Below are 17,155 nucleotides of genomic sequence, written 5' to 3'. Positions count from 1 at the left end.
AATGATTGTTTGTGGCTTTCCCTCCTTGTGAAGGGTGTCAATGATTGTCTTCTGGAAAACGGTATTCACCATGATTGTGTAGCCTAGTGAACCAAACTGAGAGACCATTTTGAAGGCTCAGGAAACCTTTGCAGGTGTTTTGAGTTGATTAGCTGATTAGCATGTCACCATATTCTAATTTGTTGAGAGAGTTGCATTGAATTAATTTAATACATGAGTAAAACAATTTCTGTTGTATTACTGAACACAACATTCTAATTTATTGAGAAGCACCTGTATGTAATGCTATGTCCTCTAATGTGTCTAATCCTTCCCTCTTTGTCAGGTGTCAGGGGTGCTGAAACAGAGAGAGGCTTCAGTGGGTGGTTATGCTGATGATCTCACTGCAGTTCGAAATCACACAGATCAGATGCTGTGCCTGCTAGCTGAAGAAAGGCCAGCAGGGGGAGACATTGAATCACCAGGTTAATAAACTCTTGTGAGCTTGATGGAGCATACATTTGTACTGTTTCAGAGTTTAGCGTAATAGATGAGAGGCTGTTTTATGTGACAGTGGATTGTGAAATGTCTGCAGCAATGGGTCCTATTCTGGAGATGGTGGTGACGGAGAACATCCTGGATGAGTTGGTACAGTGGCATGTGCGCCGTGGTCTGGACCCAGACAGCCAGCTAGAGCTGTTGAAATTGTTTGAGATGCTGATCGGACAGTCACATCAGCCCCTGCTCCTGCACAGTGCAGTGCTACAGCCGCTGCTAAACCTGCTGGAAGCATGTGTGGATCCCCAGCTGGGCTCCCCTCCTGCCCTAGAGTCCAGCCTCGTACTGCTGCTAAATCAGGTGATTGACAGGAAGACGCTGACACCTGTTTGAACCATTTATTGTTAATTCTAACTAAGCCCTGCACATAACCTGCCTTGCGGATTTCTTCAGAATTCAGACTTGTCACATTTTCCTATATTTAAATTAGTTCAGTAGAATTTTGCAGATTACAATCATTAAACCGGACTTTGTTCCTGAGTTCCATTAGTTCATGACAACCAATCAAATTTTAGAGTCGAGCTTAGAACTGGGTTAGGGGTTTGTACACCATTAAAACCCACCATATCCCTGTAATTTAAGTGTTGGGTTATTGTTAAGCTTTGGGTTGGGGAAGGGGCCAGCAACCCGTGGCTCTCTCTCACCCTTCTGTTGTGGCTCCTGTAGCATATAGAATACGCTTTCAACCTAATGCCTTATTCTGTGATAAAAATGTAAAATGTGTTGGTAGTATAAAAACCAGTGATAATCATACAATTATTATAAGGGAAATGTATATAAAAAATATTATAGAATACAAATTATTGGATATTGTCTAGCAGTGTATTTGATTTCTTAAACAATTAAAAGTAAGAGATGAGATAAGTTAGTTTTTTTTTCTTTGTCAATCAGAGATGTTGTTATTATTATTATTACATTTCATTTTTCTCTCCCCCTGACTTCTGAAATGATTACTACACCCCTACCCTGTAACATAAGTGAATATAAAACTTAAGCTACATGCTGTTATCATCTTAATTTTAGGGATTAAGCAAAGCATTCTGCAAAATTAGGATGTGATTACAATCAGCAGAGAGACAAAACTGTAGAGATACAATGTAATATTTATATTTGATTTGACCCTTGATGTAACTAAGTAATGCACATTTGATATAAAGTGTAAAAACTATAGAGATATTGCTCATGAATTCCCCCTTTGAGGTCAATTATTTATTAGGTTTATAATATTATATAATATAAAAACAAACTAAAGCATTCAATCAGATCTGTAAGCTAAATATTTTCAAACAAAAAAAGAGGTGAAGGTGAATTCTTATACAGTTATCTAAGTAGCGTAAATATCTTAATGTTTTGTTGCCATTCTGTGCCCATCATCCACTGTTTCCTCCACTCAGTCAAGCCACTCTTCTTTAAAACATGATGATGTTTTCTTTCACATATCATTATATTTTTTGGTACTGGCTCTTGTGTTGAGCTATTTCATCCGCAACCATTAAAGTATTTGATTTCTACAGTGACTCATTTGGCACACATCATTCTCTTTCTGTGAAACCTGTAAACCACATTCACCAGTTCTAAATCTATATCGACACCAACTCTATTGCGGTTTGCCTGAGCATTGCAATTATTTTGCATTTACCAGAATTCAATCAAATGGTTTTACCAACTCAGAAATTAGCGTGGCACATTATTCTTCTGCACGGTAGCGACATAGGAAGTGTGCGGTAGTCCATGTGCCCAGCTTAGAGGACACGTTGAAATGTAATATACAATGCTTTTGTGCAGAAATTAATATTAATGTGTGTTTTTCTAATTTGTAACTAAATAATGTTTGTATGCGTCAGGTATGTGTGTGTATGGCGAAGGAAACTGCAGTTTTGGAGTTGATATTTAGGTGTGGACTGGTACAGCAGGGTCCCACTAACCTGCTGATCTTCTCCCTGTTGGTGCCATTTATTCATCGAGATGGCTCTCTGGGACAGCAGGCCCGTGACGCGCTGCTGCTCGTCATGGCAACCTCTGCCAGCAACCACGCTGTTGCACGTCACATCGCAGAGAACTCCTACTTCTGCCCAGTAAGCATGAGTGTGGTGTTGTATGCGCTTACCTGATCATGTTTTTGTTCTTGCTTTTGAAAATGTACTCGTATCTTAGATGTTGAGTAGATAGATGGAGAAGAGAAAAGAGGCAGATTTTAAGAGTTTGGTTCTAAATTGCAATAAATTAATTTAGATTAATTTGAGTAAAAATGTGTTTTCTTTACCAAGAATTGGTAAGATGAAAACCACTATTTTCTGTTTCAGACTTTCACATAGCATCTTAAGGTTATAATAACATAAAAAAATATTTTAAAAGATTTATTATAAAATGTAATATTAATTTCCTCAAAGTGCGATAAATAAATTGAATCAATGTGAAAGTTATTTTTCATATTGAAACTGATGAAAATTCATAGTAAGTTGGTCCACATACAACAGCCTCTGAACTTGGTCAATATTAATCTTAAATACAGGCACTGGACTAAAAATACAATACATCAGTAATAGCTTCCAAACTTAATTCAATGGGTCATCTTTTTAATGCTACAAATTAATTACAGCGATAAAATAAGATTTCATCATGAACAAGAACATGAACGATAATATGACATTAGACCACAGAAATTCAGAAATGACATTTTCCGTACATTCAACTTCCAAAAGTGCATTTATCTTTGTTGCATTCATTTAGTTGAATAGTGCTATCTGATGTATTAACAAAAACATAAATGGCATTAATAAAAACACTAACACTGACAAGCTAAGCAATATAGCGTTCATAATTGAATGCGATTCATCTAATGATTGCGATGTAGCGTAGCTTGTCTGTGACTCTGTGTATTAGTGATCTATGTCTCTGTGTATTAAATGCATCTGAATAATTTCCATCTGAAAGCACATGATGGAGATTTACCAGTATTATTAATCACAGAACCAGCTTTACTGATGAGATGCACATGACAATCACATACGATTTATCGTGTAACTCTTGTTTGTTGATCAAAAAGTACAAAGTAGATGAGGAAAGCTAGTATGACGGGTGTATTCTAAAGTGTGTGGAATGGAGCGCTGTGATCGGTTGAGTGGATATATCAGATTCTGCAAAAAAAAAAGGGAGACTGGCATTTGTCGCGGTTTGGAAAAAAAAAGGGCCTAGTAACTCTGCCAATATCGCAATTTGCGTAAAAAAAAAAAAAAAAAAACTTTTTAATACCGACCAGATACAATACTTGTTTTGGTGGAAACACTGTTTGTTTTTATTTTTATAGCGTTTATCGCATTTTGGAACCAAACTCTTCATATGTTCCTCATGTTCTTTCCTCACTGTTAGCATGTCTTTATGAATCTCCTTTGTTCATGTTATGTGCCTTTTTTTTTCTGTGCCATGCAATTTAAATGTCACTTGTTTATTTTTTGAGTGCCTCTTGGAGCTGTTTCAGTGGAGACATAAAGTCCTGTAGTGTTTTCTCTGGGTTGCATTCTATGGGCTTCTGTGGAATGAAAAGGCCATTTGTCATCTGCAGTTGTGCTACTTTTTTCTTGAGAATAATATATGAGCTTCCGTCTGACCCACTTAACACATATGACTGGAGGTCTCATCTAGGACTTCATGCTGCTGCAGTGCCTCAATCTCTCAACGTTTGCCTTTTGTGACTTTGTGTCACAATCTATTTTTATGCTAGAGCTGCATAGGTCTAGCTGACAGTTTCTTTGGTGGCCTGTTTTGTGGCTTTAGAAAACATGGTAAAGTTCCACATGTAAAACAAGCCCTGACATGAAAGTTTTTTTTCAACATACATAAGCATTAAGGTGAGATCACGTTACCATTATTCAGGAATATTCATGTTTGATAATCCAGTCATTCTAATACGAATCAATATGATTGCGAAATTTGCATTGGGTTCAGTTTGGTCATGTGAATTCAGCATGTTGGCCAACAGAAAGCTGCTTGTTTTGAAAGCAACTTCTGTGTGAGCTGTACTTAATACTAGGGATGCACCGAATCCAGATTTTTGGGGTTCGGCCGAATACAGAATCCACTGTTTAAGATTCGGCCGAATCCGAAACCGAATACCGAATCCTACTCGCATCCTTATTCCATTAACACAGTAAAACACATTAATGAAGTAAACAACGTCCACAGCTATTTATTTTTCATTTTATTTTATTTTAACTGTAAAAAAGAAAAAAGAAGAAAAAGACAAGGCAACATTATGCCAGGATGACAAGTGAGAAAAACTTTTTTGACAATTACCAAGCTTATGCTTACCCAAGTAAACAACCAAAACCTTTCAATAAAAGTGCAACAATGCAAAGAAAAGTGTTTTTCTTTTCTTTTAAAAAAGCAGAATATGTTTGGTGACTTAACTGAAATTAATGTAATTGAACATTAACTTAATAAACATGGATAGTAGGCTATTTAGTTTTCGTTTATAACAGTAGGATAGGCTACGATTAGAACAGTAGCCAAATCCAAATCCGAATCCTGGATTCGGTGCATCGCTACTTAATACATTTGCTATGCTATTGACAATGGACCTTTTTTGGAAATAAGATTTAGCAGAATTTTTTCTGAAGTGACCATATCAGTTTTCCTCGCTAAGATCTGTGTTTTGAATAAGTGCTGTACATTTTGATGTAGTATAGCAATAAAAAAAAGAAAGAAAGCTCCTGTGTGTTACAGTGATTTTACCATAGTGTGTTATCACACAGGGTGGAACAGCAGTAAAGTTAGTAATACAGTTCATTAGTCAAATAGATTTGTTGCAACTTGTCAGATTTATAGGCTTCATTTTCTTTGTTTTTTCAGATGTGCATACAGCAGATGTTTTTACATGTAGTCAGGTTTTAGAACGATACCTGTTAAAAATGCAGAGATTGCTTGGTGAACTTTATGAAATAATGTTGGCATCTATTTTTCTGTTTCCCAGGTGCTAGCGACGGGGCTGAGTGCACTGTACTCATCCCTGCCACGGAAGATTGAGGTGCGGGGCGATGACTGGCACGCCCTGCGAAGGGAGGACTGGATGGCCGTTTCCTCTATAGTGCTGTTCATGAACAGTCTTGAATTCTGCAACGCTGTAGTACAGGTGGCACACCCCCTTGTGCGCTGCCAGCTCCTTGACTACCTCCACAACGGCTTCCTGGTTCCAGTCATGGGCCCCGCTCTGCACAAGGTGAACCACTCTGAACTGGATTGAAGATGTGAGCCATATTTGGCATAGATGGCAGTTTCCATATTCATTTATTATAAAACAATGTTTTGAATGGTATTTATTTTCTCTTATTTTGATTTCTTCTCTCTCTCTCTCTCTGTTTCTCTTTCATGGTTCCTCTGTCAGTCGTCAGTGGATGAGATGATAGCAAGCACAGCATATCTGGACTTGTTTTTACGCAGTATCACGGAAACTTCCCTCCTTAAGACCTTCCTGCGCTTCATTCTGTTGCACCGCCATGACAACGACACCATCCTTGATACACTACTCACACGCATCAGCAGCAACTCACGGGTTGGTCTAGCACACACTGTAGCTGGGGTGCATGTATAGATAAAAAACACTTTTGTCAGTGCTGTAGGCTGGAATATGGAATGATGGGACTAAAGTGTTTTTTTTTCTTCTCTTTGAAGCTGTGCATGGTCTCTCTGAGTCTGTTTAAGACATTGCTCAGTCTCAACTGCGAAGACCTCATGCTCCAGCTTGTTCTCAGGTATTTTGTGTGCTTGGGTGTGTGACTCAATTATAAAATAATTATTATTTGTGTGTAAAAAAATAACTGTTTATTGAATGTTTGTCTCCAGGTATCTGTTGCCATGCACACATGTAATGCTGAGTCAGCGAAGGGCAGTCAGAGAAACAGACCTCTATGGAAAATCAGCTGACAAGTTCCTTTCCCTCATACCAGAATGCTGCCGAATCACTCCAGCACCCTCTAGTGAGCGGGATGATGAGCCTGCCTTTTGGGGAAAGGGTAAGTCTGTGTCAGACACATTTTTGGAGAACAGGTGTGCTTTAAAAAACTTTGCTGCTGTTCATGCCTACAAAATTTATTTTCCCTCTTTTTTGCCCCAATAGTGATAGGTAGTCCCACTTCAGAGTCACCGGTTCACCCCAGACCCAGCACTCCTTCCCGCCTTGCTCTCTTTATTCGACAGCAAAGCTCAGGAGGCCAAACCAACCCCACCTCGTCTGGCTCGGAGAACACTCCCTCTTCTCCTCGTGGTAGTGTTTCCTCCCCTCTGTCTCCTGACAGCCCAATGCACCAACTCCCAGACACTTCAGAAGGAGAGACTGGCTACCTGGAGTATCTGCGTGATGCTCGCAAGGGTATTGAGCTCTGCTCCTGGGCCTGTCGAGACTGGTCAGCCCCTTACGATGGAGAAAATCCCTCTCCAAACTCTGCTCCTCCTCCACCTCCCCCTCCTACATCCAACCCCTCCCTCAATATGGTACAAGAGCATTTCTCCATAATTGACCGCCCTCAGCAGAGGGCAGCAGTGGTTGCTGCAGCACGTGCGGAGTGGAGCAGTTCCGATCGAGATAGTGGAGAGTGGGATGTTACCATCAGCAAGAACTGTATCAGTCTCACACCCCGCAGTAAGAAACGCAGCCTTCTTCCCAGCTCTGTACCTCTACAGTCTTCATCATTTGCATCAGTCTCTACAGAAATAACCGGTGCTGTGGAAACTGTATCCCAACACTCTCATTCGGCACCTCATCCAGCGCTCCATAATGGGATGGGGCAGGTGGAGCCCACAGACAGTGTGGATGAGAAAATGGAGGCTAAGAAAGTGAAAAGGGAAACTGATGTAAATAACAGCGTGGTGAAGGCAGGGATGAACGGGTCGATGGGTATGGGCCCTGTCGACTACCATGATTTCAATGTAAGATCGGCAATTAATTCATCTCAGGTGCAGGTGAAGCCACATCTGCAACATCAAACCTCCATGCCCTCTTCTACCCAAGAGTGTCTACAAAGTGAGAGCCAGAGAGTATCTCCTGTTCCTGCCTTGACTGAGACTTCCACAGTTCCCCATGACATCAGGGGTCCAGAGTCCGTTGAGCGTCTGATTGAGGAGTTGCTGGAGCGGGCGCCGTCGGAGCCATTGTCTGGAGACTCGAAATGCCAGGGAATCAGCATAGAGGCTTTTCACCAGGAGCTGAAGGAGCTGGAGGAACGTGTAAGAGAGAGGAGGGTTCTCTCGCGCAGCTCGGAGGAATCTCGCACTGCTCCTGCTCCCAGCCTGACAGATGAGGACTGTCTTCCAGTGGAGACTGAGCAGTGCACCAGTGAAACGAAGCCTGACAGCACTGCCACGGGGGTATTTAGCCCCACACGACCCCTTGGACCACCTCTTACTCAACCATACACAGGTTCTCATTGTAGAGATGACCAAATTAAAGATTTGAGTGCTTATGTTACTTGTGCAAGTTCAGCAAGTGCTAACCATAAGTCACTGGTTCCGCTTCTCCCTCTGTGTAGGTCCATTTATAACAGCCCTGTTCAGTAAACTGGAGAGTATGATGCAGAACTCCTTATATGTGAACATTTTGCTGACGGGTGTTGTGTTCCAGCTGGCCTGTTACCCTCAGCCTCTTCTCCGCTCTTTCCTCCTCAACGCCAACATGGTGTTTCAGCCCAGCATTAAATCACTCATACAGGTAATACAAGAAATATGACAAAACCATCAGCATGACTGCTTAATACGAAATATGCAAAGACTGAATCAATCTGAGTTGCTCTTTTTTTTTATTGGTTTGTACATTTTCTGTTCAAAAATATTAATTCTAAATTTATTTTGACAACACAAAAACTGCTTGTTTTTTTAACTTAAGTGTCTCTGGCACTTTTTTGAGCTTGCATGATTTAAAGAAAATGTTCTGGGGTGAATTTTGAGGAAGCAAATAATTTCAAATTTGATTTGACAACTTAAATCAGTAAACGTAAATGCATTGCTTCAAAAAGATTTTTTGAAAGATGTTGATTTTTCTACTCTTCAGGTGCTGGGATCAGTAAAAAATCGCATTGAAGCATTTGCAGCAACACATGAGGATTTCCCTGCCATGTTAAGAAAGGCTCGCCGCTTTCTGGTTGCAAGAGGAAAATTAGACTGGTCTGACTCACCCATGGGAGTCCCCAACCTTCGTCGCTCAGACTCATTAAGTAGGTGGATGAAAGTGGATGATTAAGTAGGTGGATGAAAGTGAATGAACTTTCTCAGGAAAAAAAAAAAAGAAGAGATCATGGTTTAATGTGCCTGCTTGTAAAAGCCATTTTAATGAAAGATGTTTTGGTGTGACCATGTTTTTGTGACATTTGCCTTTGTAACGAATAATATACACTCACACAGCTGGTCATATCACAAAATAAACTTTGAAGGATGCTTTGAAATTAAGGCCATAAAAAGTCCTAAATATCTAAAATGGTACAACAGAAATCTTAATGAACATTTAAAGGGGTCTTAAATTTGGGAATAGAAAACAGGAATTCTTAAACGTCATGGTTGAATTGAATGGGATCACCGCTCGTTCAAAGTCAAAATATGGCTTTATTACACACTCTACAGTCTCGTGGTTTCAGAGCAGTTCAGACTGTGAATACCACCTATTTATGCCAATGCAATTGCTTATGATCTACTTTTGGTGAATTAAGACAGTGTTTACTTTATGGTAGGGGTGTGCTATAATGAAAAAAAATGATATCTCAATATTTTCTGGAATTTTGTCGATGACTATAATTAGATGATATTTTGCTGAGCATGTTATTGTGCCTGTATTTTGGCAGGTGGACTGCTGACTCCCAAAGTTTTTGATATTCTTTATATTCTGTGTGGTAATTAGATTGCAGGAGTAACAGAAAGATACAGGAGTAACTTTTTCAAAAAGTAAAAAAAAATAATTAATTAAATTTACCTTTAATTGATTTTTACCTTTTATTGGGATTTTTACCTTTTAAAATGCAAATTTTTTTCTACCTAATTAAATGTATGTATCATCTTTTGTGTCAAATTTCTTACAGTTCTTACAGACCGTTTAAAGCAGTAAATGAATGCATTTAACCTGCAGTTACAAATGCATAAATAACATTTTGACCTAAAAAAGAAAAAAAACCTTGAATACTAATATTTGAAAGGATATTGGGGGGGAAAAAGGGAAATCTACTTTAAATTTAAACCTAAAATCGCCAGTAGGTGGCGGCAAATCCCTGCATGAGTGAGTCATTGAGTCATTCATTCAACTGATTCATTCAAATGGCCTGCATTATGCTTAAAATATTTTTTTCTGGATATATTTGGTATTTTAGCTGCACAAATTGTATCTGGTATTCAATTCAACATAAGCTCTTATGGCTTCTCTCTGGGCTGCCCTGTCACAGGAAGACACATTAAAGACATTATTATTGTATCAGAAAAATCCAACATTGATAAACCTTTAATTTGTATGTATTAATATATTAAAACTTAAACTAGTTTGTCTTCTGTATTTCTGTTTAAACATGATATTAATTTTATTTGTGCAGGAACTTAGAAGAGTTCTCAAGTCTTACATTTAATAACTCTGCATATACCCTGTGAAATGCTTTGAGGAAGTGATAATGCACAAGGCATCTTAACTTGTTATGTTTCCCTTTTTTCTCTGTTTGTTTTTCTTTCCCACAGTTAAAAGCCGAAAACCATCTCTGGGTGATCTTATCCTGAGGCATACGAACAGTCCTACGAGAGCTCGATATGCAGCTCAGTTGGCATTGTCCCACGTAAGGGATGGAGGGCAGTCCCTCCACAGTGCTTTGTTTCGGGGTGGTGCGGCCGGTGGGGCCTCTGGTCTGGAAAAGCAGGCAGAGGCCCTAAGGGTAAAAAATGCAGTCTACTGTGCTGTTATTTTCTCAGAGTTTCTCAAAGAGCTAGCTGCTCTTGCACAGGAGCATGCCGTAGCCCTACCCTTCCCACCTAGTCAAGGCACTGAGGAATAACACCAGGCCAAATTATTCCTCTGTACTTGCTTTATCCACTGTTCCTGGCACTGAGCTGTAGACCATTATATCCCTGAGATATTTCAAACAGTCTTTTTTTTTTTTTCAAGGGACATAATGCACTCAAAGAGACAAGAAAAATCAGTTGATCATAAAGGTAAAGAGAGAGGTTAATTATCTCATGTGCATAATGTAATTTTTTTTTTATTGTACAGGACCATTTATTCATTAAGCTTAAGGAAATTGTGCATATCAATTGTATATAGTCTATATAAAATATCTATGTGTATAATGATTTTTGTACACTCAGAGAGACTCTGAGCTGGAGGAATTGGGCGTAAACTTGCACTCCTTACGTTTCTAAGTCACTTCAGAGACTAGCTAAAGTAGACTCACTACACACAGTTCTTTTAAACTTTTATGGGTGCGGAAGTGCCATTTACATTTTTAACAATGTTGGACGGTTATTTTGTCTTTTATAGAAAATAGGTCTGTGACATCACACCAAGATATATCAGAAATAATCATCCTGCCGTTTTTTTAAAGGACGAGATGTCAGATGCAGTTTACCAATTACAAGCCGGGCAATAAGTCCTCTTTATTGAGACATCTCTGAAAAATCAACAGGTGACACAATACTCAAGTCCTGCCGATCTTTAGTTCAACATCGTGAGGGATGTTAGAGCCAGTTCAGTTAGAGAGAGGGTATATTTTCCTAACCTCCGTCCCAATAAAAGGCTGATTTATTTAGCATAGATGTCAAGTTTTAGTTTGAATTCTTGTGTCTTGTTGCAGCTGCACGTTTTCCAGGATGAGTTTCTGGACGTCTAAGGGAAATGCAAATGGTACATTCACCTAGCTTGACATTACATATCTTCAGGGTTTTTTTCTTGAGGTTGGTGGTGGGGGGGGGGGTGCTGGGGTACTGATTTTTCTGCCCACAGAGATCTCCTATACTGGATTTTAGCATCCCTTTTGGGGTCCGACTAGGTGCTAATGTCTTAAATATTTGGCTGGTATGAGCAAAGAGAAGCTTGCTTAATAATTACCTGTCCCTTTAAGGAGTGAGCCAAGTTATGTGACTCATAAGCCATCTTAGTGTTGAATCAAAGTGTTTTTTTTTTTTTTTTTTCTGTTTATTAGTTGATTTTGCTAGTGTTATGGAGTATGAGTGAAATCAGCCGTAATGTGTGCTAAGTGGAAACATCACTCCACTTTTTAATTTGTTTATTGCCAAAATACTTTAGACACTTTAATTTTCAGAATGGAAGTTAGGACATGCATGTGCTTTTATGAGATTTTTTTTTTAATAGCAAGATCATTTTTTTTTTTTTTTTTTTTGGGGAACAGTATTGTTTCTGCCCCTTGTGTATCGTTAATATGCTGATCTGAAATCATCCATCCAAGAGCTCTTTTATCATCCACAAGCCATATGTGCATTACCCCAGTTACTTAATTTTCATTGCAAGCATTCATTGTTCTTGCTGTTTCACTTGTGTCAGTTCAGTAATTCTGTTCGATCAAATATCATTTGGGCATAATCTTTGATCAGTTTCTAGATGTAAGAGCAGACAATTTGAAAGTCAGTTATATATTATTTTCTGGTTACATCTAGCTGCTGAATTATCAGTCCATCCATTTTCTCCTTATCTATCCTCCCACCCACAGAAGATCTGAGCAGCATATTAGTGTGATGGTTCTCTGCTTTTGTTTGTAAATTCCATATTTAGGGAGAATGTTAGACGATGTTACTTTCAAGAAAAATCATTTGTGCTTTCCCTGAAACATGCTCTAATGTCTGTATGGGTGAAAAAGATGAAATGGAAAGGAGAAAGAGAAAGAGGTTGAATGAATAAACGGTACATATGTCAGAGTTCAATTATCTCTATGGAGTGGTTATTATATTTCTGTTCAGTTTCTAAGTTAGAAATCAAATAGGCCTGTACAACTGATGTGTGTCATAAGATACCAATGCACAAGAAACACCCATCGTTTTTATGATGTAATTGTATGCCTGACGTGGTGGAGATAAGCTTGTTTTTCTTTTTTTACATACGTTTTTGATATGATTTAGACATTTAGAAAAATCAGGAGCTCAATGATTGTGTATCCTTGTTAAGGAAAAGTGTTTGTTTGAATCAATGTACATTGCACAGTTAAGTTGATTTTTCTGTATTTGGTTTTCTGTTCATTTGTTTGAGTGAAACGATGTTGACAAGGACTTCTGCAGCTTGTTATCTATGCAAACTGGTTACTGGGTAAGCAAAGATGGTTCAACTTTTGGGGACAAACACAAACTAAATTGGCAATCTGGAACCCCACTCTTCAATAATTTACTTATCCCTTATCGATTCAATAATCTACTTGACTGTATGGAAACTGATGCAAAATGATGAATGTTATCAAAATATTTTTCTATGTATAAAATGGAGGACAGTGGAACTGAATGGAGATTTAAATCAATGAAGAAAACCTTCAAAGACAAACACTAAAAGGGAATGTTTTTATTAATTTATAAATGTTTTACCTGGCAATATGTTTTGCTTCTTTGTCTTTATTTCTCATAAGTTTATAAAGGTGAGATCTGTCATTTGATTAAGATGTGGTTGATTGACATAACGAAAAAAAAAGTCTCCTGAATACACACTTTGTACTTTCTCTGATTGTTGCTTGGGCGCAGATGAATCGGGTCTTAAGAAATATGACACTGACTATGTTTGGATTTTTTTTTTAAATTCTGATGGTTACATCTTACAGCTTGAGAAAATACAAAATTCAGTATCTCAAAAAATTTGAATATTCCATTTTGAGCTTGATTAGTTTGATTAATTTTGAGTATAAATAATGGGTACCTCTTGGGCTAGTTTAGAACATGCAACCACTATTATGTGAAAGACTACTGACTAGACAGTTGTCCAGAAGACAATCATGAACACACTCCGCAAGAAAGTCATTGCTGAAAGGGCTGGCTGTTCACAGAGTGCTGTATCAAAATATATTCATAGAAGGTAGACTGGAAAAAATGTTTTAGAAAAAGTTGCAAAAGCAACAGGGATGACCACAGCCTTGGGAAGATTGTCAGAAAAATCATATTAAAGAACTTGGGAGAGCTTCACAAGTAGTGGACTGAAGCCAGAGTCAGGCAATCAAGAGTCACTACGCTCAGACGTCTTCAGGAAAAGAGCTACCAAGCAACTTCTAAAACAGAAACGATGTCAGAAGCATCTTACCTGGGCTAAGGAGAAAAAGAACTGGACTGTTGCTCAGTGGTCCAAAGTCCTCTTTTCAGATGAATGTAAATTTAGCATTTCATTTGGAAATCAAGGTCTGGAGAAAGACTGGAGAAGCACAGAATCCAAAGTCCAGTGTGAAGTTTCTGAAGTTGGTGATGATTTGAGGTGCCATGATGTCTGCTGGTGTTGCTCCATTGTGTTATATCAGATGTCTTGATTAGTTAAATGCACTTCAAAGATGTACAATGTGCATGTTTAAGGTTTCCAAGTTTTGCTTGTTTTTTTTTTCTTATGCAAGTAAATGAATAATTAAATAGTTTTTAAAGTTAAGATAGAAAAGATAAAAAACAAATAAAAAAAGTTATATAATAAAATAAAAAAAAGTATGAAATGATTACTTCACAAAGTCTATATGTTTGAATTGATCACAGAAAATTATAATGTAGAAAAATACAAAGAGGAAGCTCATAATCTCAGTCACCAAGGTTATTGGTTGTAGAATTGGTTCTGTACCACAGTGGGACAACTAGCAAGAGAGAGAGAGAGAGAAACGCTTGTGAGAGAGGAGGGCAGTGACAGAGGTGCAGGTGTCAGCCACAGAGGTAAGACCTTCAAGTTTAGTGCAGTTTTTATAATTCAAGACCGAATATTTTTCAATTAGTATTATACAGTCAATACAATATTATACTTTTTTTTTCTGGTTAGTTTTGTATTATACATTGCTTTTAAAATATGCTGATGTTTTTTTCCCTCTAATTACCAATCATTTTAAAGTCATTTAAAGAAATACTATGTTTTAAATGATTAACAATAGTTTTAGAGTAATGACCAGCATTGTGAATTACTTGTTACTTTATTTGGTAATCGTTTGAAATGTTATCACAATGTTATCTGGCATTAGTTTGTACTGTGTTTAGTTGAGTGATATTTATAGTTAATTGCTTTTGAATGAAGATTTAGTTTGGTGACTTTATTGTACACTAAAAGTAGTTAGTTGCTTTTGTTCACTGTCCTTGTACAAAGCCAATATGCAGAGTTCATCTACAGCAGCCCCTCATAGATAATTTAAGAAGTAATGTGAGAGGATCCCTACAGAAAAGACCCAGGATGACACACAGACACATGCACCATATCAGATGACTTTGGATGCAATGTTACAATTATGCAAATGACTTTTTACCTTTCTACAGCACCACAATGGTTTAATCTCCATTTTAAAAAAAAAATGAGCATACAAAAGACTTAATTTCACCCAGACTGCAGAAACCTGAGGCATTATTTTTTTTTAAATTTATAAATCATCTTACAGTCTCTTAGACTGAATCATCTTCGTGCCATTACAATTGGACACATTACTATTATTATTTTATTTTTTAACACTTTGATGATTTGCCAAATGAGTGACATGTCATTATTTCATATAGTCTGCTGCTTGGCATGTCTTGCTGGCATCTATATTTCGCCTTTGTCCCTCCTCTTTTTTTTTTACCATTGTCTCTCAGACAGAACCGATCAGGACTAGTGCTAAAATAGCATTAAATAAAGTAAGTGGTGTCTCAGATTGTACCTGAATAGGAAGAATGTTTTATCTTTTAATGGATTATGTTTATCATGCATCTTAAACGTTATATTCACAGAATGAATATTAAATAACCTTTTTTTTTTTTTTTTACTTACAGTATCTCTTCCTCCCACTACACATGCACACTTTGGACTCTTTAAATCTTGTCATGAATTAAGTATTTGAGCGGTGTGCTAATGTGTAGCCTGATGTCACGTTGGGCCTGAGGGGCCTGAAGAGGTGAGATAGAAGTCTGCAAAGTGAAAATACAAGTGAGCAAAGGAGAACAAGTGCATTTTCTGTTTTGTGATGAATTTTTTTTTTTTGTTGCATCCCACTGCCTGCCTCCTTGAATTTGAAATGCTAATCATCTCCTTGGTGCTTGAAATAACCAGAACTCCCTTTCTTCTATCTGTCTCTCCCTCTTCTTTGCTCACAATTGTCTGTCTGCCACAATTTCTCTATGTTTTCAATTAGTCTTTTTCTAGCCAATCCTTGGTTCCCTCAATTCACCAGTTCTGTCAGAGTTTCTCGGCTTTCCATCTGTCAGTCAACGTCAAGTTTTGTTTGTCACATGCACATCAGTACAGTGGGAAAGAAACACTTTCTTTGCAATGCTTAAATAGGAGAAAATAATAAAAGAGAACTGATAATACTAATACTAATAAAAGGCAAATAAATAATCAGTAGCACAATAATAATGAACAATGTTCCATATATACCGTAGTTGAGACATCAGTCAGAATAGACAAACAAAATGTGCATCGTGGTCTTGTTTCACTGATTGCCCTCTCAAATGTGCTCAGCAACTGCTCCACAAGACAGCGAACCATATCAAATTCCAGAAGCAAGCCGCTTAAGGTTTCCTACTTTCAGTCAGTACGACGGGTTGAGTGCTATGTTGTTATCTCTTCAAGAAACATCTTAGCTCTAACAATAAAAAAGGACAAGGTAAGATGAAAACAACTTCTTTTTATTTTTATTTCACATACAAGGCATTTTATTTATTTGCTTATTTGATTTACTCCTTAAATATTTTAATATTTCTGAAGATACAATCTAGAACATGATATTTTGATGTAATAGCAATGTAATTGCATAACATTGTTACAAAAATTGCTCCTTCACTACTTTTACTGTTATTACTCATTTTTTTAAATACATTGCACATTATTGCTAAATTTTATGTTATACTAATTATAAAACATGAATTTATTCTGTATTACAGTTACTTCATTTTGTATTTATTGTTTATTTTTACTGTGGTATCTTTATGTTGTCATGGCTGCTGTTTTCATGACTGTAGTTGCCATAGGGTACAGCAAAGCAACTACATCTCCTTTTTTCTAAACTATTGTTATTGTGGATTTCTTATCTACTTTTCCCCCTTGAAATCTTTTCGGGTATTCATTTGTCTTAATGCCATAATATTAAATACAAATTAGTTCAATGAAGATCATTTTTCTAATGTCCTCAGTTTTATTCCCTCTTTCTCTGTACCTCTCCTACCAGGTCCAAAATAGATACAATCCTCTGCAAAGAAGCCTTTACAAATTCTCTGCAAACATGTCTGCTGGATCTCCAGTGGGCAACAAAACTTCCCCTAGCACATCTCCACAGCCTCCTCTAAGCCCAATGGCACAGTCAGACATAGAAGGTCATGAGGGCCCGAAACCTACTCCTGTAGCCTCTTTGCTTTCCTTATCATGTTGGGCTACCCAGGCATTATGTGATTTAACAAGATGTGAAACAGAGCTCAGACGTCTGAGGGAGCAACAAGTGACTGAAGCACGGACGGTAGGTCAAGGTGTGGAGCG

The 17,155-nt window shown here is 37.8% G+C and overlaps 1 protein-coding gene across 1 annotated transcript in view; it reads left to right on the top strand.

The window, feature by feature from the left end:
• LOC128019937 (FHF complex subunit HOOK interacting protein 1B) overlaps window positions 1-13,078 on the top strand; it is a 28,797-nt gene extending 15,719 nt beyond the window's left edge. Inside the window, exons 3-13 of the mRNA XM_052606309.1 lie at window positions 326-464; window positions 575-837; window positions 2,382-2,612; window positions 5,507-5,752; window positions 5,918-6,085; window positions 6,205-6,284; window positions 6,376-6,545; window positions 6,650-7,948; window positions 8,058-8,236; window positions 8,576-8,738; window positions 10,234-13,078. Coding sequence (XP_052462269.1) covers window positions 326-464; window positions 575-837; window positions 2,382-2,612; window positions 5,507-5,752; window positions 5,918-6,085; window positions 6,205-6,284; window positions 6,376-6,545; window positions 6,650-7,948; window positions 8,058-8,236; window positions 8,576-8,738; window positions 10,234-10,544 — 3,249 coding nt within the window. The 3' untranslated portion in view covers window positions 10,545-13,078. The remainder of the gene's footprint in view (window positions 1-325; window positions 465-574; window positions 838-2,381; window positions 2,613-5,506; window positions 5,753-5,917; window positions 6,086-6,204; window positions 6,285-6,375; window positions 6,546-6,649; window positions 7,949-8,057; window positions 8,237-8,575; window positions 8,739-10,233) is intronic.
• The last annotated feature ends 4,077 nt before the right edge of the window (window positions 13,079-17,155 follow it).

Source organism: Carassius gibelio, chromosome A9, assembly GCF_023724105.1.
Source record: "Carassius gibelio isolate Cgi1373 ecotype wild population from Czech Republic chromosome A9, carGib1.2-hapl.c, whole genome shotgun sequence".
Classification (NCBI taxonomy): Eukaryota; Metazoa; Chordata; class Actinopteri; order Cypriniformes; family Cyprinidae; genus Carassius; species Carassius gibelio.
This window is presented reverse-complemented; position numbering and strand designations above follow the sequence as displayed.